General features: G+C 42.2%; 1 protein-coding gene across 6 annotated transcripts in view; it reads right to left on the reverse strand.

Moving 5' to 3' along the window:
• CCDC88A (coiled-coil domain containing 88A) overlaps positions 1-27,510 on the reverse strand; it is a 201,162-nt gene that overhangs the window by 48,986 nt on the left and 124,666 nt on the right. For all 6 annotated transcript variants that reach the window (XM_066595696.1, XM_066595695.1, XM_066595692.1 and 3 more), the window contains exons 9-17: positions 22,062-22,143; positions 19,376-19,534; positions 18,507-18,653; positions 16,516-16,660; positions 15,945-16,129; positions 13,967-14,104; positions 11,022-12,092; positions 6,249-6,376; positions 376-517 (exon numbers count right to left, since the gene is read on the reverse strand). In XM_066595696.1, coding sequence (XP_066451793.1) covers positions 376-517; positions 6,249-6,376; positions 11,022-12,092; positions 13,967-14,104; positions 15,945-16,129; positions 16,516-16,660; positions 18,507-18,653; positions 19,376-19,534; positions 22,062-22,143 — 2,197 coding nt within the window. The remainder of the gene's footprint in view (positions 1-375; positions 518-6,248; positions 6,377-11,021; positions 12,093-13,966; positions 14,105-15,944; positions 16,130-16,515; positions 16,661-18,506; positions 18,654-19,375; positions 19,535-22,061; positions 22,144-27,510) is intronic.

The following is a 27,510-nucleotide window of genomic DNA, read 5'->3' on the forward strand; positions in this document are numbered from 1 at the left end:
CTCCCTCTCTGCTCCTCTGCACTATTTGCAATGAGACGTGGCGGGACAGGAGCGGGGCTAAGTTCCGTAAATTAGCTCCGCCCTTCCCCGCCTCCCCTCATTGCAAATAGTGCAGAGGGGCGGAGAGGGGGTGGAGAGGGGGCGGGAGCTCAGGGCACTGCTCCCGGATCGTCAAGCCTCCTCCCCCTGCAGAGAGAGATGCCGTTTATCGGCCGGTGTGAATACCCGGCCGATATACGGTCGTCTGAAATAGCCATAATGCTGTAGGTTAGGTCTTATTTTGTCTACATTCCCACTGACTTGTCAATTGCTGTGGAATAGGTTAGTGCTATATATACAGATTATTATCAGCAAATATGCGTAAGACATACTCACAGTTTTCAGTTCCTGGCGAAGCTGTTGATTAAAATTAGCAGACTCTCCTAACCGAGCTTCGAGAGAAGCAATTTTTTCTTCCTTAATTTCAAGTGACTTCTTTAACGTAGATTCTATTTTGGATTCCAGGAGCTTGTACCTGCTGCTTAACAACATGGATGTCCATTAACTTCTAGTGATGATTCAAAGTTAGTGTCTGACTGCACAAGTCTCAGACAGGGAAAGTCACAGGTGAACAATGTTCTCAACTATTTGAAAAACTAAAATTATACAAGTTGGAGAAGCAAACATGAACTTAGTGAAGTAGCGAAAATATACATGGAATAGGTTTAGCGCTTCTAATAAAGGCGGCAGTGCTTGCGTCTTTTCAATGTATTTTTGTTTCATGCATTTTTTTTAAAGAAATGTCTATTTCACAGCTGACCGAGCACAACGGCTTCATTTATACATAATACCCAACGCTGTATGGACTCCGTCCTAGGTAACGCTGTAGGGTGGGCGTATGTACACAGAACTATTTGTCTTGGCACTGGTGACCAGGAGCACATGAAAGCTTCCTTTCTCCTGCCTATCCCCATTTACAAGAGGGCTACTGCACAGCTGATGTGAAAGCATATTAGGTAAAGTGCAAAAAAAAGTTACGCTGGAATAAGCGAGTAAAAACAGTCTGGCCTCCTTCCCACGAACGGATTTCCGCCGCGTAATTCGCGGCGAAAATCCGCTGCATTGCCCGCAGCTATTAGGTTCTATTGAACCTAATAGCACAATGCTCACGATGCGTAATTCCACCGCGGAATTACGCACCGCGATTTCTCCCGTCCTCACCCGCAGCATGCTCTATTTTCTGCGGGTGAGGACGGGCTGTACGCACTGACGGCTTCCATTGCAGTCAATGGAAGCCGTCCGTTCACGCTATCTCCCGCTGTAACCAGCGGGAGATAGCGTGAAAAAACGCTTTCCCGCCCACCGCCGCGCGTGATATGACGCCATATGACGCGGCCGGCCGCGTCACGTGACACGGCCGGCCGCGTCACGTGACACGCTCGGTGACGCGGCGGCGGTGGGCGGTGACGGGCGGTGACGCGGCGGCGGTGGGCGGGGAAGCGATTTCACGCTATCTCCCGCAGGTAAGTATAGGGGCTCTGGGGGGCGCCGTGACGGGCTTCACAGCGTAATATTACGCGGCGGAGCCCGTCACGCTCGTGGGAAGGAGGCCTAAGAACTTTTTGATATATGAATCAAGACTGGGGCTATGGACAGTAAGTATCAGGAGCATGGTTATTATTGGGTGCAGAGGTAGCATACACACACCAGCCCTTGTTGCGGAAAGAACCCAAAGACCCCTTTGCCACATAAGAAAAAAAACAGTATTCTAAATTTTACATGGCAGTTCGGGGAGCGGATACGAATTTTGCATTGAGGCTCAGTAACGATAAATATATAGTATAATTCCATATGTAAACTGTTAAATGGTGTTCAACGCCAGACATAGTATTTAAAAGGATTCCATGCTACAGGATAATAAATAAGCCTCATTACCAGAATGGGTCTTGATCAGGAATGGATATAGGTTATTGATCATTAGATACATAGTGGCCAGTAAATACCCAAGAGAGCATGTAGTAGAGGCAATTTCTCTGTTGGTCTCAATATTAAGTGATCAGCCAGTCATGTGAATAATCATTGAGCATATTAAAAATGTATATATAGGGATGCTAACACAATGACCCCCACCTCAAAAAGGTACAAAATAACTACAGCAACAAATGCATCTGAAACAATGACTAACAGAAATTCCCTAGCTGGGGTAAGTCATTATTGTGGGACTTTGTTAAATTAGCTGATTTTAATGGGAACCGCGCCGAAATACCAGCTTGGCCACTGTGCTATGGTAAGAGTTTTCTGCTTCCTCCGCTAACCATAGTGATAGCAGTATTGGGAATCCGCTGATCAGCGGGTCCCTGTCAATCATCTATTAATGACTTATTAGTCATCCATAGGAAAAGTTAACAAAGTCCCAGAACACCCCTGTAATAAACAAAATAATAATTGACTATTTTCATACACTAAAAATACAAGAAAAATGCAAATTCTATGAGTAAGGCTGGTTTGAAATCGGTGTCAGAACCTCCGGCCAGAGGTTCCATCACAGATATGGCTGAAAATACCAGAAGAAAAAGAGCTGCATGCAGCGCTTCCTCTTCTGTCCAAAAGCTGGGTGGAAAACAGGCAGACCTCATTGTAGTCAATGGCGTCCATTCGTTGCTGTCCGGTTCCGTCCAGAGACTGAGCCATTCAGCCATGGGGATTTCCTTTTCCTGCTCCCTGAACGGAACAGGAAAGCAGAATCCCCAAAATCAGATGTGAAACCACCCTAAGGGCTCCTTCCCACGGACGGATCTATTGAACCTAATAGGTCAATGCTCACAGTGCGGAATTCCATCGCAGAATTCCGCACCGTGAAATCACCCGACCTCACCCGCGGCATGCTCTATTTGCCGCGGGTGTACGTGCAGCCGGCTTCTATTGCAGTCAATGGAAGCCGTCCGTCACGCTATCTTCCGCTGTAGCACAGCGGAAGATAGCGTGAAACCGCTTCCCCGCCCACCGCGTCATGTGACACGGACGGCGCATCACATGACGCTGCGACGCGTCACGCGCTCTATTGCGCATGTGCGCCGAAGAGTCATGCGGGACGCCGGATCCGGAGCTAAGTATTGGGGTCTCTGGGGGGGGGCGCCGTGACGGGCTCCAGCATGGAATTCCGCGGTGGAGCCTGTCACGGCCGTGGGAAGCCGGCCTAAAGCTGCCTGTCCACAGGTGATGATCTGCTAGCGATAAATCACCAGCAGATCACACTATGAAAAGCTTTCCATAGGGAAACTATGGAAAATGCCGCCCGACGTCCACGAGTGGAAAATCATAGCGATTCTCCGCATGCGGGATTGAAGTCGTGGCATGCTACAATTTGCCGCAATTCTCAGCGGTGAGCCTATCTATTAGATAGGCTCATCGCAGAGACCTGTCAGTGCTCCCCCTCCTCCCCTGCGGCTCAATATGGCTAGTGATATTCCGTCACGACTGTGGACAGGCAGCCTAATGCAAGTAAAAAATATATACTAAATTTATACCAAACAAATGCATAAAATATGTAAAAAGGGTCTAGTTAGTAATAATATTATAAAACCTCCAGAATTATTATATTATTCAAGCAATAACCATTTATTAGTACAGAACAATCTGTAGTTCCACCTGCCACTGCTGGCATGACTGGAAACAACACATAAAAAGCAGGAACTACATAGAATTATTAAATATGCTTCTGCTTTTTAACCTGACTTCTCATGAGACAATCCAATGACTTTGTTGCTAAATAAAAGCCTATTAAAGAGCTCTAAAAATAAAGAGCCTTGAACATAGAAAATAATGATCCACAAATAACAGATTTTCTTGCATATTTACTTGACATTTGAATGATATCTGACATCACATCGTATTCAAAATTAGTCTGATTAAAGGGGTCACTTTCCAAACCGTTGTAGCATAATCTTAACATTTCTAGTTCAGTTTTGCTTCATTCCCCATGATCCTGAAGACGTGCTGCAGAATAGAACATGTAAAAAATTGCAGTAGCAGTGATGGAAATGGTAGTTATGGGATGGATCACATGACTGATGAGTCCACAGTGTCACCTGCATATATTATGTACAGACATATACTAGTTGATTAATAGCTCGTATACTTCTGAATATGATACATCATATAACCACTTCTTCCATTGATACCACTGCAATAATTTACTTGTGCCTCCATCACATAGATCAAGTTACAGATTGGGTAGGGAAAGCAAAACTTAAATGTGTTGTCCGTGCTGACCAGGACATGCGGCTGCTGCAGCCAATTGCAGGCCACACCAGTGAGGTTCTATGTAATCAGTGATTGGCTGCAGCAGTCACATGTCCTGGCCAGCCTCAATGAGGAAGGACAGAGTGGTTGTGAAGCAACTTTAAGTCATAGGAAAACCCCTTTAAGAAGGCATAGTAGGTGTAAGTTTCATAGATTTTCATTTTAAATCATATGTAAATTAAATTTAGAAAGTAGACAACACAACATATGGATACAGAATACTTCCACTCATTATCCATATGTTATTAAACATAACTGCAGGTATTAAATGGGTTTTCCAGGCTTTAAAAATTGATGGCTTATTCTCAGGATAAACCATCAATATCTGATTGTGGGGTTCTGCTGCCCAGGATCTCCATTGATCAGCTGACTGAAGAGTTTGTGGCGCTTATTAGAGAGCGGCAACCACTTTACCATTTACCTCCCAATATGATCCAGCTCATATTCTTTTTCTGAGTCCTGCAGGCTTATCCTGGGCAGCGGACCCCCACAGATCAGATAGACCATCAACTTTTAAGGTCTCAATAACTTTTTTTTTTTTACTCATTTTATTGAGAATAACAGAACATATCAAATTATATTACTCAGTAACAAACCTGAGTGTAACATGGTTCAAGTCTATAAATCGTTGGTTCAAGTCTACAAATCGTTGGTTCAAGCCTACAATTACTTAAAACAATATACACTATTTGAAGAGATAGTTTGCAGAGTTCAGGCTAATTATCTTCATACCTGTGGAGGGCCAAATGGCACCTGGAGCGGTTGAAAACCTAATTTGGCCCACCAATTGCTGAAATGCGTTTTGCGTGTGGGTTGATGAGCAACACCAGATTCACCAGATTTTGTAGAATTTATCTGGGCACTTTCTAGTTTTGTATACTATTTTTTCATATGGCAGAACAGAATTGACTAGATTATGCCATTGGGGGTCTCCCATCAATCAAGCACAATGCTACAGTACCACTGGCCAAAAACAGCACCTCACCAAAAAAAATGCGGATATGAAATTGCCACTGTTCTTCATCTAGTATACCTAGCAGACATACAGTGGGGTTTGGTGTAAGTAGCACCCCAATAGTTCTCCCAGGAAGTCTGTAACCTCCATCCAGAAGGAGTATACCCTCAATAACTCTTAAGGTGTTAGAGTCATGCCCATGGCAATATCTAGTGCATGGACCCTGTATGGTAAAACACACAGTGGCTATCGATCAATATTAAAAATCCATAGACATTATGTCCTACCATATAGGGCTTCCACTGGACACCACAGTCTTCCTTAGAAGCAATACTTTTTGAGGTGAATACCTCCATAATATAACACCCAATGGTGCCGGCAACACTTTTTTTTAATGAAGTCTCTCAGAGTTAATTATTACGGAGTAACTGTGCTTTTCACAAACTTTTGACATGTTAGAGAGACACGTCAAAAGTTTTAATAAGTGTGGGTCCTGCTAGTGAGACCCCTGCTGATCGATAGAAAAAGGGAGCTGCAGCACTCATCTGAGTGCTGTGCTGGCTCAACTATATTTGCTGCTTTTTGGTTCCTCCCAGCAGTTGAAGATACCCACTTAGAGGTCTATAAAAAGCTTCTATAGGCCTCTATGTGGCAGCCTTCAGATGCCGGGAGGAACCAAAAAGCAGTAAGAAAGCTAAGCAGGGATAGTGCTTGGTAAGCGTTGCAGTCCCCTTGCTCTAGCGATCAGCAGGGGTCTCAGCAACCCCCGCTGATCAAAACTTTTTACATGTCAGAAAGACATGTCAAAAGTTTGTGAAAAGTGCAGTTACTCTTTAAAAAAAGACCAAACTGTGTGCTTTTTTTCGAAGGCACAGGAAGATGCGGTGTGCACTCACAGCAGGCTATATGCATTGGATTCAAACAGATCCTATGTGTTTCCACAAAGTCAATACTGTTGTCAAGCTACTGTTGCAAATTTGGATGAAATTTTCAGTAATGTTCTTGTGCTTACCTATCATCACTCATCTGCTCATCATGTAAGAGACGATCCTTATTTAGTCCAATCTTTTCCAGTTCATGGGTTAGTTTTTCCAGTTCATTGTTTGTTTGCTGGGTCATCAATTTCTCATTCACCAAATCCTAAACATTTAAACAAGACTTTTGTTATTCAATTGGGTATTCCCATAATGAAAAAAAGGGCTCATTGTCCTCTATTTGTAAAGCAACATTAGAAAATATAATCATTTTCTCATTAACAGCTTATCAGCCATGCCCCCTGCCAAATACCCTGTGTGGTTTGTTCTTTGCACCCCATTGCTACTGGACACGAGATATGCTCCAGTAGTTCTTTAGGCCTCATGCGGAACAAGCGCAGTTGTATTCAGCCCTGTGTAGAACCTATCATTTCTCCACCTGTGTAGTGATCCTGCGCATACGCGTTTTTGCCATGCCACTCTATGATTCAACCATGGCCAGTCCACACAACAAGAAGCTAACACGTTTGCGGGAAACCATTTCCCACAAGCAAAAAGCAATCATGTGTTTGGCACAGTAAGACCGCCTATTCGGCAGAGGAATACAGGAAGAAGAATGGATGAACTAGATGCTAAAAGACAGAAGACAGACCGCAAGCTTAGAGTCCATGTGTCCATTCATCTTCTAAGGCTAGGGGTGATAGGATTCTGGGTAACAACTTTTAAGTCTACAGGTACGGTATAACGTATATCAACTGGTTTAATGGTTATTGTTTAAACTTCTTATTATAAATTAGATCTAAATCAATTGTTTTAGACTCAAAATAACTCATTCTGCATTAATGGACAAGTACGTCCCTTTCGAGGGTTGTCTGGTTCAGAAAGCCTATATTCAAATACCTAATTATGCTACTAGCTCTGGAAACCCAGGCACATCCAACTATTACATAAACAGCCCATTGCTTTTAAAGCTTTCAAAACTTCTGTCCTTAAACCAGATGAGGCAGGGGATAGATTACCTACACTTTTGTCTCTGCCATCCATATGATCTTCCATTTCTGTGTCCCATTTTTAGTTGTCCAAGTTGGCTGACGCAACCTTCAGACTACCTAATCCCATAGTTCATTGGTAGTGTTAGACTACCAATGCACTAAACCTGCTCTCAGATTGGCCAGTGCTGCTGATGTGATCAGTACTGACCAGTCACAAAGCAGCACATAATTTGCATTAGCTAGATGGAAAATTACAGCGACCATCTTGGATTGCCAAAAACTGGGGCCAGAAATGGCGGATCAGACCAACAACAGATAACTATTGCAAGTAATATACCTTCAACCCCTCCACCCCCAGGACAAAATTATGTCTCAAAACCAGAGTCACTTTAATTTCTCCTGTGGTGCAGCTGCAGAGAAACACAACACTTGCTTTCAGGTTTGCCCGCAGGTTATAGTTGATTGATGGGAATTCCAGCAGCAGGAGATCCTGTGGTCACTTTATAGTTACAGACCCCTTCCAACAAAACAGACTGTCCAAAGCAGACAAGCCCTTTAATTAAAAATTAACTGTGACCAATAAGTACTACCATTATAATACATTGAAGGGACATTAAAATATATGCTTAGGCTTGTTCACAAAAGCATATGTGTGTCAAGTATTATGTGCGCAATGTTTGTGCGTGTAATACACAGTGAATAGATCCCGTTGATTTCAATAGGTTTCTTCTCATTTTTCACGCTCTGTGCGATTGTGTGAAAAAATATGCGGCATATCCTATCTTGGTACGTATCATGGATTGTAGAAGCCCATTGAAATCAGTCGGCGTGTGTAAATGTGAGTGAAATACGCACAATCAATGCAATTTTGTGCATTCTTATTTGTATGCACATATACACAGTGTATTTGCTGGAGTGGGCATAATACATGGTGTAAGCAATTTTTGGTTGCATAAATACACAGCGTATTGACGTGTCCGAAATCTGCTTAGGCCCTAGTGAACCAGCCAGAAGAGCCACTTCTCCCCACTGTTAGGGTCCTTCTAGGCGAGCCGATTCTCGTTGGAGCGAGTAAGTGACGTCATTGCTAGCTCGTTCGCTCTCCTTCAGCCTGTTTAGACAGGCAGATACATGGTTGGCTTGTTCAAACAAGAATCGTTCAGAATCATTCAGTCTTTCATGTTCGCTATATAAGCGAATGAGAGGGACTGAACGAGCGTTGTTTAAACTAAACGATAAGCGAATGAGCCAACAATGATTTTTATGTCTGCATAAAGCCCAATTGCGCACGGATGGATTTGCATTGCGGAACCTGGAGCAAATACCTGCCATAAGCATGCAATGTAAAAGCAGGTTTTCATGCCCACAAGCAGAAATCAATTGCAATTCTCTGCTCACGGGGAAAAAAAAAAAAAGATCGCAGCATGCTCTATTTTGAGCCAGATTCTGTGCAGACGGCTTCCATTGAAGTTAATGAAAGCTGTCTGACCTGCGGCCCTTCCGCAATCATCATTGCGTAAAGGCCACGGGATCTGCATCATCGCCTAGCGACGGTGCACCAATATCTGTACTGCACAGGTGCCCCGGCGCGATGACTGGCACATCTGCGGCACAGATAAGAAGAATCCGGACAGGTGCACAGGTGTCCCTAGCCGGGCACAGGAACAGATTCCACTGTGGGATCCCACATGCGAAATCCGACCCGGACTTGTGTATTCATAGAATGGTACAGTTGGAAGAGACCACCAGGGTCATTTAGTCCAACCCCCTGCTCAGTGCAGGATTCACTAAATCATCCCAGACAGATGTGTATCCAGACTTTGTACAGAATCAGAGAATGGAAGCATTCGGCCTAAAATGAAGGATGAACGAAGAGCAAAAGATTCTTGTTCGTTGTTGACTCAAGTTTTGACCGAACAATTATCGTTCACCATTGCTCATTTGAATGACTTTTTTTGAATGATAATCGTTCCGCCTAAAGACACCCTTTCAAAAAAGATCTTTTTTCAAAAAGTCTTACAGAAATCCTACAGGGAACACAGGGGTTAATTTCCTGCTAATAATACTGGTAGCTGGCAGATGGATGGGGGGCTGAGCTTCACTAGGAAGGCATAGCATGCCAACAAGACAGTGGGGCGAAGGCTGCTGCTGCCGGCCTTCGAGTCAGACACAGGTTTGATTGGAAAAGGAGGAGGAAATGGCTGATCTCCTGGACATGTAGAAGATTTCTTTGTATAGTTATACAAATCATGATTGCAGTATGAAAAAAGGAAAAAAGTGGAAGAATTGCTGTGATTTTTTTTTGTGCATCCTTTACATTCATTCTTGTAATGTTAAGAAGCCTTCTCCCCAACTCACTCGACATCTTAGATAGGTATTCCGGTGGCTAATAAACTCTTTCATACACAATTCCTTGCCTTTGAAACCATTTCTTAGTCAAATGTTCATCTAGTATACTGGGTGAAACAAGGAACATTATTTGGGATTTGCACGGTGGCGCACATAATGCCAGGACTGCTGATCATTGTGGCATGAGTGACAATTCTGCAAATTCTTCAAGGCACAACCAAGAACTAAGAGGAATCTGTCAGCTCAAACATACTGTCCAAACCACAGACATCGTGTTATAGAGCAGAAGGAGCTGAGCGGATTGTTATATAGTTTTATGGGGAAAGATTCAGTAGAACTTGCATTTTATTCATTTATATCCCTGCACATTCGGAGCTGAACAATCTAATGGGCGGAGCTATTGGTGATTGACAGCCTTCCCTCTATGTACAGCAATACACAGATAGCAGTCAATCACTGATAGCTCCGCCCATTAGACTGTTCAGCTCAAAATGTGCGGGGATATAGATGAATAAAATACAAGTTCTACTGAATCGTTTCCCATAAAACTATATATCAATCTGCTCAGCTGTTCCTGCTCTATAACATCATGCCTGCAGTTTGGACAGCGTGTTGGAGCTGACAGTTTACTTGTAAAAGGAATAAACCTTTTTGATTCCCCTAATATTCTAAATTTACTTGGATTTCTTTTAATATCTGCTATCATGCAGTACGAAGACAAAATAAGAGGAGACAGCTGTGTCTTAAACCGATGAAAGACGAATAACAAAAACTGACAACAGTTGTCTTCCTTCATTCCATGAATAAAATTTTCTGGTTAACCATGAAATTTAATCCTCCCAGCATCCTTCAAGCCAGCACTACTAAATCCAGGAGAAAATACATGTATGCCATGTGTTTTTATCCCAATAGGAAATTCCAGCAAGCAAATCCTACAATAAAAGCTTTTGCTTTGTCTTCCAATTTAATTATTTTTTTTTAGTATTGATTGTGGAGATATATAGTGCAACGTTATCTGGGAAAAAAAGTATGCAAAATAGCTCTTCTCAAAAAGAAAGAAAACTGTTTTTATAGTGCCACTTAGACGTGTCTATCCCATAAGTCATTGTCCCAAGAGTCTTGAAACAAGACTGGGGTTAATGGCCAAACTGGAGACAGCAGGGTAGGGATTCTGGGTGTGTTGTGCGAGATGCCTTGCACAGGGGCGTAACTATGGAGGATGCAGAGGATGCGGTTGCACCCGGGCCCAGGAGCCTTGGGGGCCATAAGGCTTTTCTTCTCCATATAGGGAATCCAGTACTATGAGTAAAGCATTATAGTTGATGGCCCTGTTAGAAGTTTTGCATCGGGGCCCGGAAGCTTCAAGTTACGCCTCTGGCCTTGCGTTCTTCCTCATGGAAGGTACCGATTTTCCTTGTACGTAATTATAATATATCTACAGCAGAGAAATATAATTAGAAGACAGATTACCTCTCTTAGTGTAATTAGTGTTTTCTTATCAATGGTCGCTCTTTTCACAAGCTCTTTGTTGTCTTTTTCCAGTTCTTTCAGCCTAGCACATGATTCTTTAAATGCACTTGTTTCCTTGGAAAGTAACTTATTTTCCCTTTCCAAATTTGCAATCCTCACATTATTCTCCTCCAGTGTGATGTCTTTAATCTCAGCTTGTTGACGTAACCTTTTATTTTCTTTCTCTAGTTGTTTTTTGTCCTTCTCTAGTTGGCAGGTCTCTTGCTCCAGCAGCTTATTCTCCTTTTCTAGCTGTTCCAATCTCTTACTGGATATCTTCAGCTCTTCCAAGTTCTTCTGTAATGCATGGTTTTCGGTCTCTAGGTCTTGCAGCTCATTTTCAAGCTGTTGGATTTTTTTATTGCTGTTTTCCAGAGCTTTCTGTAACCTTTGGTTTTCTGTATCTAGTCCTTGGTAGCTGACTTCTAAATGCTCAATCTTCTTGCAAGATGCTTTCATAAGGTCCATACCTTTTCGCAGTTGTTCCTTCTCATTCTCGAGTTCCTTATTTTCTAGCTCCAGCTGAGCCACTTTAATATTTGTGCTTTTAAGTGACTCCACAATTCTCCTGAGGTCCAAGTTCTCTTCCTCAAGTTGATTGTTCTCCTTCTCCAAGGACTCCATCTGATATTTGAGGTTTTTGAGGCTATCCAACGTTTTCTTCAGCTTTCTGTTTTCAATTTCTAAACCTACATTTTCTTTTTCTAAGGATTCTGTCTTTTCGCAGACAATGTTTAAACTGGTGATTTTCTTTTGCAAATGTTCATTTTCTTTCTCCACTCTGTTCAGCTCTTTTTCGAGTTCCTCTGCTCGCTCGCCCTTTTCTTTGTAGTGTTCAAGCTCTTTTTTCAAATGCTTCTTTTCAAATTCCATCTTGTTTAATTTGCTACTCGTTTCCTTGATGGACTCATGGAGAATCTTGTTTTCCTTTTCAATGTCCTTCATTCTTGCTTCAGCCCCAATCTGTGAGCGTTGTCTCAATGAGGCAATAGTTTGGTTTAAATGCTCATTTTCTTGTTCAAGCCCTTTGATCTAAGAGACAAAAACAGAATGCTGATGAATGTTTAGTTCAAGTGCAAAATGTATTTGTGCAGCCATCAACAACATAATAAGGAGATAATAGTTCGTTACACAGAACCTGTACAGTAGCATATAGAGTCCCTCTGGTTCCATACTACAGAGTCGCATGCATTCTGCATACAGACATATGGTGTTTTCATGAGATTTTTTTCTTATATCTTCAATATTCTTCTGTATGAATCCCCGAAAAAAGCATCTTTTGAAATCGAGGGGAACATAGAGCTAATGCAGGGACCCATAAATAGCTATGGCACGGCGTTATGGATCTGCATGGATGTCTGTGTGCAGTATAATGGAACAAATATCATCAACTACTTGCATGATTGAGCAAATATAAAATGGGCTTGGATCACTATCCAATATTCAATGAATTAATGGAGATTTTTTGGTAATTACAACTTACTAGAAAGTTGAGCAACTTCAAAGACACCCAAATTTTAAAAAGTACGTCTCACCTTGAATTTACAAAATTTTAAGTTATACAGTTGCAATCAAAATTATTCACTCCTATTAGATCTGCCAAAATTACAGACTTTCAACTCTTTGCAAAAACATTCAATCAATAACAATTTAAATAGTTCAAACACAACTAATATACTAAATGGTTTCTCCATATTCAACACAAAATGCCACTTTAAAAACTACTTAAACCTATGGGCTTATTCAGACGTACATATATTGGCCAGGTTTTCATGCCCGGCTGATATACGCTGCCCCTCTCTGCAGGGGAAGGAGGCGGGACAGGTGGGGAGCAGTGCAATGAGCTCCCATCTCCTCTCCACCCTCTCTCTGCCCCTCGCCACTGTTTTCAATGGGAGGGGCGGGGACAGGGAATGAGCTAGGTTCCGCCACCGTCCCATTGCAAATATTGGTGAGGGGCGCAGAGGGGGCGGGAGCTCAGTGCACTGCTCCCGACCCAGCCCATCTCCTCCCCCTGCAGAGAGGGACAGCGTATATTGGCCAGGCATGAAAACCCGGCTGATATACGGATGTCTGAATAAGCCCTAAGAATTATTCAACTCACTGAATAGAATCTCATAAAAGCACACATTTGCTAATTAGGTGTTTCCTCAGGAACACCTGATGCAACTAATCAAGGGCTTCATTAAATTACATCAGGTGTGCTTGTGATAAAACATCAAATACCTGGACTGGCTAGGGCTTTGGTAAATTACAAGAGAGAAGTAATGTTGGCAGTGTGCAATATTCAATGGGAGGTACAACTCCTCTGCCGAAATAACAATGGACAATGCAAAAAAGAGACACAGCATGGTGCATGCACACTCCAAGGTAATGTATAAGCAAAACTTTATTAAAAGGACAACACTCTTTAAAAAGGGGGTTGAATAATTCTGAAACTACAGTAGTCATTATAAGTGGCATTTTGTGTTGAATTTCTAGAAACCACTTCTTATATTAGTTGTGTTGAGCTATTTATATTGTTTGTGTTAGATTGTTTTTTTTTTGTTTTTTTTTTAAAACTGCTGAAAGTTTGCAATTAGGCAAATTAACCTGATTTGCAATGGTTTGCTGAAGAATTTTGACTGCAATTATAGTTATAAGGATATGATGCTCAACTAATATGGAATACTTTTCTTAAAGTGCCCCAACTTGTGAATGAAAGACTTGTCCATTTCTAGTCTGAAGAAGGCATCATGACACTCATTAACTGTGTTAAAGACACATTCATCTTCAAAGGACATTTTAGTAATGGTCATTAATTATCTATTGGGGCAAGAAAAATATTTTTTTCTCCCTCCCTAATTCACTTCATCAGACATCTTTAAGTCAATTTATCCAGGGTCTTGCATGTTCTGTCTCCATACCTGTCTCTCTGAGTTCTCACGCAGTGTCTCAATGATCTTGTCCAGCTGTGCCTTCTCTTTCATAAGGTCATTACTCAGATGTTGACTGCTCTCAATGGTTTGTCTCTCGTGATTTAATTCAGCTTCTATTTTCTCCAGCTGTAATTAAATAAAAAGTTATTGTGTTTTTATATACATTCCTAATATCAAAATAATAATAATAAACAATAATAAACGTTATTTGTATAGCGCCAACATATTCCGCAGCGCTTACATTGACAGAGGGGAATACAGAAAGACTAAATACAAACATTACAGAACCACGGTTACATATAGTAATCAGTTGATGGAAACAATAGGGGTGAAGGTCCTGCTCCAACGAGCTTACATACTACAAATAATGGGGTGATACAGAAGGTAAAGGGGCTGGAGATGTGCACGGTATGGCGAGGTGGAGAGTGAGCGATGTTATACACAGACAATGGTTAGACATTTAGCCGTGTGATGGCAGAAACGGTGTGACTGCAGGAGCGGTTTATGATGGCTAGCAGGGATTGCAGTCACTAGGGCAGAGAGCATGTTATCAGGCGGAGTACAGAGGGGTTTGTTAAGGGAATGCGGTATGCCTCTCTGAAGAGGTGCGTTTTTAGAGCACGCCTGAAGTTTTTAGAGTCCTGGATTGCGTTTGGTAGTGCGTTCCAGAGGACCGGTGCTGCTCTGGAGAAGTCTTGGAGGCGGGAATGAGAAGTTCGAATGAAAGGGGCACTCAGTCTGGTTTCATTAGCAGAGCGGAGAGACCGGGCTGGGTGATGGATTGAGATGAGGGAGGTGATATAGGGTGGCGCTGCGCTGTGGAGGGCTTTGTGGATGAAGGTAGCGAGTTTGAATTGAATTCCGTATTTAACGGGCAGCCAGTGCAGTGACTGGCATAGGGCAGAGGCGTCCGAGTAGCGGCTGGACAGGAAGATGAGCCTGGCTGCCGCATTCAGGATGGATTGGAGAGGGTAGAGTCTGGTGCAGGGGAGGCCGATCAGCAACGAGTTGCAATAATCGAGCCGGGAGTGGATGAGGGCGACAGTAAGCGTTTTTAACGTCTCCACAGTGAGAAAAGAGCGGATTCTTGCAATGTTCTTGAGGTGCAGCTGACATGTTCGGGTGAGAGATTGGATGTAGGGGGTAAATGATAGATCAGAGTCAAATATGACCCCAAGGCAGCGGGCGTGTTGTCTAGGAGTTATGGTGGCGCCACACACTGAGATGGAGATGTCAGGAGGAGGTCGGTTAGTGGAGGGTGGAAATACCAGTAATTCAGTTTTAGAGAGGTTTAGTTTTAGATAGAGAGAGGACATCGTGTTAGAGACAGCGGACAGGCAGTCGGTGATGTTTTGGAGGAAGGGTGCAGAGATGTCACGGGCAGAGGTGTATAGCTGGGTGTCGTCAGCGTACAGGTGGTATTGGAGGCCAAAACTCCTAATGGTTTGTCCAATAGGGGCTGTGTAGATAGAGAAGAGAAGGGGGCCTGCTTGTCAGAAAAGATTTGGGTGCCAGCGGGGGGAGATCTCTCTCTCGCTCCCCCCCCCCACCCCCCTGCTCACTTCTGCAACCCACCGCTCACCCCTGCTGGCACCCTAATCTTTTCTGACGAAAATAAGTTTCACTGTGGTGTCAAGTGTAATAATGACGAACATCTAAATGTCAAGTCTAGAAGCTAACTAAGTTAATTTAGATATGACTTAATGTCTGGCCTGTAAAAGGTGGACAACATGCAATGCAGCTGAAAAGTGCACCGACATTGGCTGCATCACAGTCGGTGCGGTTTTCATATTGAATGTTAATGGCTACATGACTTTGCATCAAATACTTGCAGGCATTAACACAGATTATAATTATTAATGGCCACACAGTATTGCGGGTACGACTGCTTTTTACCTGCAAAATCACACAGCCATTATCAATCAATTTGAAAACCACGTCAATTTTCAGTTCTTATGCAACGCACCTTTTTGCATAGTCTTTGGTTTTCTTTTTCCATTTTCAGAATTTTGGCACTAGCACCTTCTGCAGAGCCCATAGCATTCCTCAGCTCTTCTACAGTGGTCAGCAAGGTTTGGTTTTCCATCTCTAGCTTTAGCAGGCGACTGGAAGTAAGCTCATTTACTTCATGTCCCAGAGACTTCTGTGGTGCTAGAAAACAACCCATAGAAAAGTCAGAAAGAGACACACCAGCTGCAAGTTGTACTTGGCAGACTGGGGTGCCAAAGCAAGTTGTCCTATGTCTTCTTGTCGACATTGGTGTGATTCCCAGCAATCAAACCCTTACCAATCATGCCAACTATATGTGTATGTTCTGTGTAGTTGGCATGCCACCCTAACACCTATTTGTGTAAAAAAAAAAATTTTTAAGTTGTTTCTTCGGTCACCTGTCTGCTTGGAAGAAAACCACCCAACATCTAAAATAGCTCTACAAATATCACGTGTCTGCAGTATGTCAGAAGAAGCTGATGGAAAATTCTAACAAACACTAGGCACTTTACAGAAATAATATAACTAGAGGTAGACCGGCCTCTTACTCTCCGGGAGATCGCTGGTTTTGGATAGCTGTTCCAGTTCCCAGCCAAGATGTAGAGATTCATCCATGCTTTGCTTCTGAGCCATTTCTAAAGACATGTTTTCCTCCATTAGCTCCTCAATCCTCTTCCTGTCCAAATCACGTTCCTAAGGACATCAACAATAGTTAAACACTCCGAAAACAAGAGGAAATATTTATATGAAAGCTAGGTGTTAGTTTCTATCAGTTCACATACAGTATACTTCGATGATAATTTCCCAAACCATACAAAATGTATTACAAAAAGCTATCAAAGTGGTAACATAAATAACATAGGGCTGAATACGTCACACCACAAAAGTTTAGATAAGTTATCTGTAAATAAGGACATTATGTAACTCATCTATCAGGCATCACTTGGATGAGAGCGTCCACAGTTTGAGTAGACAAGGCACAAAAAAGCCCTAAAAATTCAAAATAAACAAGTCTACATAAAAAAGTTAAAACAATAGAAACTTCAAATGCGCAAAAAAAAAAAAAATTACATAACAAGCAATTGTGTAAAAAATGAGGATCGAAAATAAATGTCAAGTGTATGAAGCAGATATAATACAGGCAGTGATCATTGCTGACCACACTGTCTATACTTAGAGAATCTGTCAACTACTTTGAACCCTATAAGCTAAGCTCACAAGCTCAGTGTACCTGTCCCGCTGAGTCCAGGGATGTAAGTTTTATACTTACCTTCCCCACCGTTCTCCTGTTATCAGCACTCAAAAACCCACAGCTAATATGCAGACTACATAGGTGCACTAAGTAGCCCTCTCATTTTATCCATAGTATGGGAGAACTACTTAGTAGAGATGAGCGAGCATATTCGTTGAGACAATACTCGAGCGAGTATCGTCCTTTTCGAGTACCTGCCTGCTTGTCAGAAAAGATTCGGGTGCCAGCGGGGGGAGATCTCTCTCTCGCTCCCCCCCAACCCCCCTGTTCACTTCCGCAACTCACCGCTCACCCCTGCTGGCACCCGAATCTTTTCTGACGAGCAGGCAGGTACTCAAAAAGGACGATACTCGCTTGAGTATTTTCCCTTAACCAGTATGCTCGCTCATCTCTACTACTTAGAGCATGACTATGTTGTGTGGTCAATGCATTCAACAGCCCAGTTTGAGCGCCTACAAAGGGGTAACAGGAGGAAAGGCATGTATGGAACTCAAAACCCAGATTCAGGGGGTCAGCTACTTTGACCGCATAAGCATAGCTCATAAGGCTCAAAGTAGCCGACAAGATTCTCTTTTATGTAAATTAGCAGAATTTTACTTATGTTTCTTCTTTCTGGGTCATTGATAGAGTAGAATTGTACCACCCAACACCTATCTATTGTTGCCACATTCATGTTGTTTGTATAGTGACAAGATATTTCACAGCACTGTATAGAAATCACCAATATTCACATCAGTCCCTCCTGTGGCTCACAATCTAATTCCTGATCAATGTTTTTTTTTTTTTTTTAAGAGTATGGGAAGAAAATGGAGTGTCTAGAGCAAAGTCGTAGAAATGCAGGGAAGACATATAATTCATGTAGATGCTGCCCTAAGTCAGATTCTAAATCAAGACCCTAGTGCTGGAAGACAATACTCCTAATCACTGAGCCACATGTTTATTATATACATAGATAGATCTAACAAGTCTGATGCAATAAATCCATCTTCCCTCTGTATGTTCCTTACCACTGGCGTAACTATAGAGGATGCATGGCATGCGGTTGCACCCGGGCCCAGGAGCCTTAGGGGGCCCATAAGGCCTCTCTTCTCCATAGAGGGAGCCTAGTACTATGAATAACGCATCATAGTTGGCGGCCCTGTTACAGATTTTTCATTGGGGCCTTGGAGCTTCAAGTTATGCCTCTGTTCCTTACAGTATCATTTTCAAAGTAAACAAAAATGATAAGAAATCCTATCATACTATTGAAAATTTACAAATGGATCCTTTAGTGAAATGTTGTCTTACCATCTCCAAATCATGGAACCTAGCTTTCATCTGGATATTCTCTTTCTCCATCTCATGTAGTTTATCTGAGCGGGATCGAGCTCCTTCCAGTTGGTCTTCCAACATGTTCTTGGTTTCTAGAAGTACTTGATTGTCTTCTTTTAGTTCCTAAAAAGTTCCCAATTGTTAGATTTTTGCCATATTGTCACTGTGACTTAATAAAGAAATCTAATATATATGGTTGCCTCCAACCAGCCCAGAGACCAGCTGATCACTGTGGGTTTGGCCTCTGAAACCCCCAGCAATCAGCTTTTTGCTGTAGGGGAAGATGCCCCATTATAGGCTGGAGGAGGAATGTAGCATTATATAGCAGGCTTTAATCCATTACGGGCAAAGCACCGTAAATTTATGGAGCTTGGTCTTGGTCTTTAATCCCGGCCAATAGCAAAAATACAGTGCAGGCTATTCCTAACTAGATAAATCCTAACTATTAATCTACATACACATTGGAGAGTTCAATAAGTGGTTCCAGAATACAATGAAATCAATATTTGGCTTAGGAACATTTATCTAATTGACAACAGATATAATTGGTGCAACCGGTTTGGTAATTGTTTTAAAATCATGGGAAAGGTAATCTCTTGAATTGGAGAGATTGGATAATCCTTTGATGGTGACCAGAAATCACTGGTCGACATCTTTGCTTATCTTCTATACAGATAGAGGAGGTTCACCATCTTTGTAACTTGGGTTTGTATGTAGATTCTATTCTTTATTTCCAGATTTAAATCTGGGTATTTTTTTCACAAGGAATAAAGATTTCATATTGATGTCTACTAATCCATTAACAAAATGAATCCGGGACTTGATTTAATGTATTATGCACTTACCTCTACCCTGGCCTTGTAAAACTCAATGTCATGCAAACGCTCTTTGTATCGGCTCACTTCACTTTCAAGCTTGTCAACTCGGATTGCCTTTTCCCTGAGTGCATCCAGCTCATCTCTATACAGTCGAGCAGATCTAGCATCAGCCAGCAGTTTCATGTTCTGTGGAAGGGAGATGTAGAAAATATCAACATAAAAAGGTCCTAAAGTCAATAAATTTCCGCAATCGTTATAAAGTCTGATTAGTTAATGGAACATGATATTTGCATCATATTGAAGAGTCACAGAGGAAATCAATCTGCTGAATGCCAAAATGAAAATGCTCTATATAACCACATCATATGCATCTTCTCTGCACCACTAACTTGTAAAACTGAAGGTTACTCAATTTTTTTCACCCAACTTGTACGGAATAGGCAGATTAATTATCAGGGTAATGGGACTTACTCACTCCCTTGGTTCTTAAAAACTATCGCTGGATGGCTGGCTTCTCGTTACGTGTAAATGCTCACCACTCGGGGCTTCACAAACGGTGAAGCGCTGAGCGAGAAGCCCGTGATCCAGCACTAAGTCTTTCAGTGTAAATGCAGTCGTTTAGGTGACTGTCAACCCATGTAAAAGGGCCATAAAGCATAAATGGTCACTGCACTTTGAGACAACATATGGTCATGTAATAGCCAATTTGAGAACTAGCAAAAGTGCAATTGGCTGTATTTACCTAAAATAGCATTTATGTGTTGCAAAATTCCTTTAATGTGCTGCGCTCTAGGGGGTCACCCTTCCTTCTAATTTGCTGTCCATTGCCTGTTGTCATGTGAAGTTAGTCTCTAATACACTCCTCAACATTGAAATAGCAACACCAAAAAGCAAAAGACGTGAAATTATGGAAATCACAGGATCGATAAACATAAAATTATTAAAAAGATGGAAACTAGATATTTAAAACACTTTGATTTATTAAGTGTTGAGTATGAGCGCCATGCGTGGAAATGCAAGCACTTACATGTATTGGCATGCCATCAATGAGGTTATTAATGGTAGTCTGAGGAACGTTCTGCCATGCTGAATGCATTGGGTACACAAATCATCAAGATGCACTGCTGGCAGCTCCCTCTGCAACTGCCAACCAATGATGTGTCGGATGTGCTTGATGGGAGCCAAGTCCGGAGACGATGTAGGCCATGGTAGCACATTTAGGCCATAAAGGCTGCTCAAAGTTGAATGAGCAATATTCGACCTGGCGTTATTTTGTTGAAAAATGGCTCCTGGAACACACTTTGGAGAAATGGCCCTACCACTGGTTCCACATGTTCATATGCCTTACTAGGACATCTAAAAACAGGTTGTCTTAATGAGACAACTCCTTTAAACTCTATTGGTAGCCTAAACTAGACGTCCCCTTTAATATAGTGCAAATAGAGGTAAAGTGTTTCTTGTGCAATGCTGCAGGCCACAATTCTGATTCCTCATTTGCATTAAAAGAAGGTAATTTCTCTGAAATAATAGTGGTATAACCTGTGCATATCATCAATGCTAGCTTTGTACTTCTCCACGTAGTATATTCATGATACAATTCCCTACAGGATCATTTCATTCTAATTAAGAGCCCAGTTAATGTAATGACATGACTTGAATTTCAGCGAAGGCCTCAGGTTTTTGCTTCATTTCTTTCATCTTTACTTGTGGTGTTACTAACTGAGAAGTTTAATGACTCAACATTGTAATGATTACCCTGATGTGTCTTTCTCATTCTCACTGCAGTTTCCTTATTTCCTATTAGGTAGGTGACTTGTTAATTTTAGGACTTTTGTATAGAGTTATTACAAATGATCCTCCCTGATTTGAAACCCTCAAAACCCACATTTAATGACACTTCGATACCTACATTTGACATCAATGGAAACAGAAACTCAAAGAGTTTTCCTACACAACATTGAAAATGTTTTCCACATCAGAGGGGTTCAATGTGAGCCCCTGTTGTCACCCCACAGACATCAAGCTTGTAGTTAGGTTCCTGCCATACACATTGCAGTGTATCATGACTGAATGATGCAATGGCTTCTGCGAAATGTACTCGCCGATCATGCATGATAGGTGGTAGTGGGGGCATGTAGACTCGATCTTTAACACTCCCCCAGAGAAAAAAAAAATCATAATGCGTAAAGGTCCTGAGAATGTAGAGGCCAAGGAAGAATTTCACTATCAATATGACCTGCATGGCCATTCTATCTCTTAGCAGTCGCATATGGAGTTCACTTCTGACTTCATTGTGAGGGGGGCGGGGAGGTTGCCCTGTTAGAAGATGAAACCAGGGATTTCCTGTTCCAGCTGTGGCAGCAGCCATATCTATAGCATGTCCGGGTACAAAACCCCTGTGATTGTTTGTTCATGGAAAACAATAGGGGCCATACACTTTGCTACAGGTTATACCCCAAAAACATTCACATTGAAGGAGTCGCCCATATGCTCCAAGTGGACATATGGGTTCTCCCTCACCCACATTCTGACATTATGCTTGTTGCCAGGAAGGTGGCTTCATCACTTGGGGCGTTATAAGCTCATGCCAACAAGTACCCAGCTCATACGGGTTGCATAGTTCCGATAAATCTCTCCTATTACCGTATGTCCCCGGTTCTTATCATATTGATAAATACATCACAAATAAATCCAAACCCTGGAAGTCTCTGACCTCTTGCTGCAGTCGTTTGATCTCAGTTTCCAGTTGTGCGACCTCTTGCTTACTATCCAGGAACTGTTCAGTCTTTTCTTCCCTGCAAATAAATAAAGCATTCACTTTATTCATAGATTTGCATTATCCTTCATCAAATTTACTAGAAACAGTCAAAGAAGTTGTTCAGAACTAGAAAAAGGTTTTTCTTTAAAAACAGCGCCACCATGGTTCGTGTCTGGTATTGCAGTTCATCTCTATTCAACTAAATGGAGCTAAAGGGCTATACCAGACTCAGCCAATAGACAGATGTGGCGCCATTTCTGGATAAACAGCCAGCACTTATCTAGCTCTGAACAACCCTTTTAAACCTTAAGACTCTGTTCACACACAATGTCTGGGTTCTGTTTATGTCGATGTGCCAAAAGATTGTAATAGACAAACGTGCCAAAAAGTGGATTGAAAATCAAGGTCAACTGTGAAGGAATTCCACTAACATATACAGTAGACATACGGGTCCCATCATAGCACTTGCAATTCTATTCTATAGTCTAGCAATCAGTTTGTCAAATGTCTTGGATCTTCTGTTCAGGACATCAACCGTGCTGTTCTCCATCTGCCGAATGAAAGCTATTATATTGTGTTATTTGACGCACATGGTATCAGTAGTAAGTTAACCAATTTCTGACACTGAAAAGGATAGGAGGCAAATTTCTTAAATCTGGCATTTCATACAATATCACTGGGACAGCTGATAGAATCCCATGGCTTTCAGGACAACTATTACACTGATCGACACTCAACGATCCAGATGTTACCTATCTTCTATTCAGTGTGTGTATCAGCAATATCCTCCTCCTTTTCTTCCTCTTTTCTAAAACTCGGCATGGAGAAAAACAAATTCATCACCTCCCCCCCCCCCCATCTCACTCAACCTCCACCAGACCTATCAATCACAGTCAATGGCTCCATACTTTTCCGAGCCTCAGAAATCTGCTGCCTCAGGATAACCAGTAATTGGTCTAAATTATAGCAGAAATGTACGCCAGGTTGGAAATGATGGGCTTAGTAAATTTCCTCCAATCTCTGGTACTTGCAAGACCTATGTCTCTATTCTCCTCTGATCTGCTCCTCACACAACAGTCTCAAAGACTTCCCCCATGAATTCCCCAAAATCTGGAACTTGCTGCCACAATCAATCAGACTTCCCCCCCCACAACTTTCAAAGGCAACCTGAGAACCTATTAAGAAAGTTCTACAACCTACAATAGCCCTGCTGCCACCACACTAATAGACGAACCGCTTCTTTCCCCTACCTACGGTATCATCTCCTTCCCCTACAGTTTGTAAGCTCTTGCAAGCAAGGTTTTCTCTCTGTAGGAATCGATCACTCATTTAGTTCATGTTTATTGCACTTGTTTTTATATTCTGTAGTGTTCTTAAAGCCCTTACATACATCCGGCACCCCAGAAATAATGACTGTTTAAAATAAATAATAGGGAACATTTAGTAAAGCAAATCTAATGCACTTATATATGCTGTCTATACCAGATGCAGCAGTCGGTCATGCTGAATAGCTTAATTTGAATCTAAACAGGAAGTCATCTCATACAATCTGTGTCTACTATACATTGTCACCGATTTCTATGACACCAAAATATGGATACATCTGTGTTAGTGTGACAAAGAAACACAAAAAACACAACTAAGAATGACATAAATAAAATTCTGAGGTGCAAAATATATACAACTATCATACCAAAAGTAATTGGACACCTGAGAAAGAATCAAAAGTAGTATTCATTTACATATGGTAATACTTAGTGGGGCTCCTCTGACCCTAAAGCCTATTTGCACGCAACAATTATCACTCAAAATTTGTTTAAACGATGGCATATGAGCAATAATTGCTGAATGTAAATGCTACTATTGTTTACTCTTTGGCTGAACGATGATTTTAGGGTGAGCTTAAAATCCATTGTTCAGCTGGAGAGTAAATAACAGACCGCACGCTGTGTTCTCTATGGGCTGTCAGAGATTACATTGTATTTAGCGGGCAGCCCATGCGAGAACAAAGTAGCCGATTGCAGAGCTCAGAGCACCTGCTGAGTTCCGCTAACAGCTCCAGGAGGCTCATTTACACACAAAATGAAGCAGATAAAGTGCTAATGACTAAATGATTGCTAAAACTGTCAATCTTTCAATCATTTGAAAGATTGTCTTTGCCTGTCAATGAGCCTTAAATACTTCCTGACATACTGTCTATCAACACTTTAGCTGGTTCCCCTCCATTCATCCTGCAAGTTCTCTCAAAGATGATATATTTCCTGACCTGACGTTCTAGTACATCCCAAAGATGTTCAGTAGGCTTCAGGTGGGGACTCTGTGCAGCCAGTCCAATCATGGAACATCCATATCCTCAAGCCAACATAAAACAGCGTTGGATTTGTGACAAGGTACATTGTCTTGTTGGAAGTATGGCTGACCATTCACAGGGTATTACCACATTTTCGGCAGCACATTATTATCTAGAATGTCAAGTACACCTCCATTGTCATGACTCTTGTTACTACAACCAACACACAGACCATGCCACGTAAAACATTCCCATGCGAAAGTGGAATCTCAACCGTACTTAACTGTTGGCATAATCCACTCAGGCAAAAGGCGTTTCCAGGGATCCTCCACACCCAGGTACATTCATCTGATTTGTAGATGGAGTAGTGTGATTCATCACTCCATAGAATGTATTTCCATTGCTCAACTGTCCAATGATGACGCTCCTTGCACCATTGTAGACAGGCCGATGCATCTTTTTTGGAAGAACTCACCAGATGTTCTTAGGGCCAAAGAAGGCCCCACTAAGTAATAATATAAGGAAATAAATACTACTTTTGTTTCTTGCTTAGGTGTCCAGTTAATTTTGGTAGAATAGTGTATTATAATAGCAAATGTGAATATTGATAGTGTCATCTGGCTCCTATATTTACCAGCATAGATTTCGTCTATCAAACAGCTTACGGTGTCAAAAGGAAATGGCACAAGAGGAAACATAAAATAAATAATCTAGCCAGCTATATTCCTTACAAAGCTATCAGAGTATCATTTCTAGCAATCGATATTTCCTGAAAGCAGTGCAGACAAGCACAGGTCTCCTGAGACACTAACCAACCACACTTGATAGGCCATAATAAATGAAAATTGCTGGCAAACAGTAACACATGAAATAATTTTTACATAGGCGTTAATTGCAAGTCTATCACTTAAGGCAGAGTGAATAAATGTCTGGAGTACACCGCTGCATTTTAGAAATCTTACATATTCTCAATACCCAACCCAGCTTTGCCTAAACAATGGAATAGTTAAACCACTTCAGAACTAATTTTTCCAAAGAAACTTGTATGAAATTGGTGCACTGAGCATGTGTAGCTTTATAATGATTTTTGTATGATCTGAATTTTACCAGATTTCACTGATGCTACTTAACCCATTAAGGACCAAGCACCGTAAATTTATGGTGCTTGATCCTGGGCTTAATCCCAACCGTTAGTAAAAATACGTTGTAGGATTAAAGCTCCTGCAAGCTTGGGTCGGGTCCTTAGCTGTTAGTGACAGCCTAGGACCCGGAGAAGAACGCAGATGCGTTTTTTAACGGCTTCTGCCTTCTCTCTTGCAGGATATATAACGCTCAATGAGCGCTATGTAGTGAATACATACACATACACATACACATACACACACACACACATATATATATATATATATATATATATATATATATATTTAAAAAGAAAATTACCCATCGCTGACCTAAACCGTCACCATATGCCATAAGACTATAAAAATTCTATATCAAAACATCCAAAACAAAATGTACTTTATTTTAACGAAAATATGCTTATTTTAAAAACAGACCACTATAAAAAAAATATATATTTTTTTTAGCTTTTAACCTGTAATAAAACTAAAGAATGGGAACTAAAATTCAGGGGAAAAAATATACATTAAAAATAGCCCTGAAGAAGAAGAAAAAAACAGCTAGAAAACCACCACATGGCTAAAAGCCCTAAAAAGCGAGTGGCCCTTTTGAACCAAAACACCCTGGTCCGGTATTATTGTATCTTGATGCCACCAGGAAGTCCTGGTTGAGACAAGAGTGACAGGCCAGTGACGCTCCCTGTACCTCATTGGCTGCAGAGAAGGCTCCCCTGCAGGTCCTGGCAGGCTACTATGATTATCTTGTGCTGGCTGCCAACCCGGCGCCAGTCCCTGATTGAAACTCCCCACTGGCAGGCGAGTATCTACAGTCCTGGCCCTCTCCCACAGTTTGCAGGCTGCCTGCTGCTGCTCCTCCTTCCCCGGCGGCTGTAGCATCCCACCTCGACTCCTTGTAGCTGCTTCACTTGTGGCGCTCTGGCCCCTCATGGCAGCACAGACAGATGGAAATCAGCACATGTCTGCGCTCCTAGTGCTGTGCAGCTCCTGGTGTTGTGGGAGAAGACAGCCAAGAGACCCACGGCTCCCCACATGTAAGCGCCACTGGGGCACTGCTGCTTGTTCTTCCCCGGCGGCTGTACCGCCCCACCTCCGCTCCTTGTAGGTGCCCCGCTGTCGGCGGTCCGGCTCCTCATGCAAGGCAGCACAGACACCTGGCGGTCTGCACATGTCTGTACTCCTCGTGTCCGGCGGCTCCAGAAGGTGTAGAAGAAGGCGAGAGACCAGCTGAGCGCCGGTGGGCTGCGCACACCGCTCAGACCCGCAGCATGTGGGAGAAGACAGTATTGGGATTGGCGGCAACGGAGTATATGGCTATTATTGCATCTTGCCGTGCAGCTTCCAAGATCTTGCGGCATTGATCCAATCCGGAGCTAGGGGTGTGACAGGGGTGTTCCTGCATCCAGTGGCGTCAAGATACAATAATACCTCGTGGTCCTTAAGGGGTTAAAATAATTGACTACTGTAACTCTAACAGAGTCCGAACACTTGGTAGACGAGAGGAAGATGCATTGCACCACAGCATCCCCTGCCCATTACAATGTCCACCAAATGTCATGAAGATATAGAAAGATGCATCTGTCAAGCGATGTGAAGGGAGCTACGTATAATAGTGCAGGGGCATTTAATATACCTCCCTTTGCCTCCAATTTAATATGGCAGCATTCAGACTTGATTTTCGGACTCAAAAAAAAAAAATATAGTGGCATGCTCCATCAGATGCGATGTGTATGGAGGTATTCTCCCATGCAACCATTTCTTTGAGGGGCACACAATGAGGGCTGTATGGCAGCAGCACATGGAGGCTATATAGCTCTGAACCTGGGAGCCATACGGCCTCTGTGTTGTGTGCAAGAAACACAACTCATGCAAAGGGTTCAGTCTAGGAAGAGGAAGCTGGTGAAAAGCTGCTTGCATGCAACTCCCTGCCTTTTGACAGGGTTATCAGCATGACAGCTATTACTATATGGCTGCC

The sequence above is a fragment of the Eleutherodactylus coqui genome, chromosome 3 (genome assembly GCF_035609145.1).
Source record: "Eleutherodactylus coqui strain aEleCoq1 chromosome 3, aEleCoq1.hap1, whole genome shotgun sequence".
In the NCBI taxonomy this organism is placed as follows: Eukaryota; Metazoa; Chordata; class Amphibia; order Anura; family Eleutherodactylidae; genus Eleutherodactylus; species Eleutherodactylus coqui.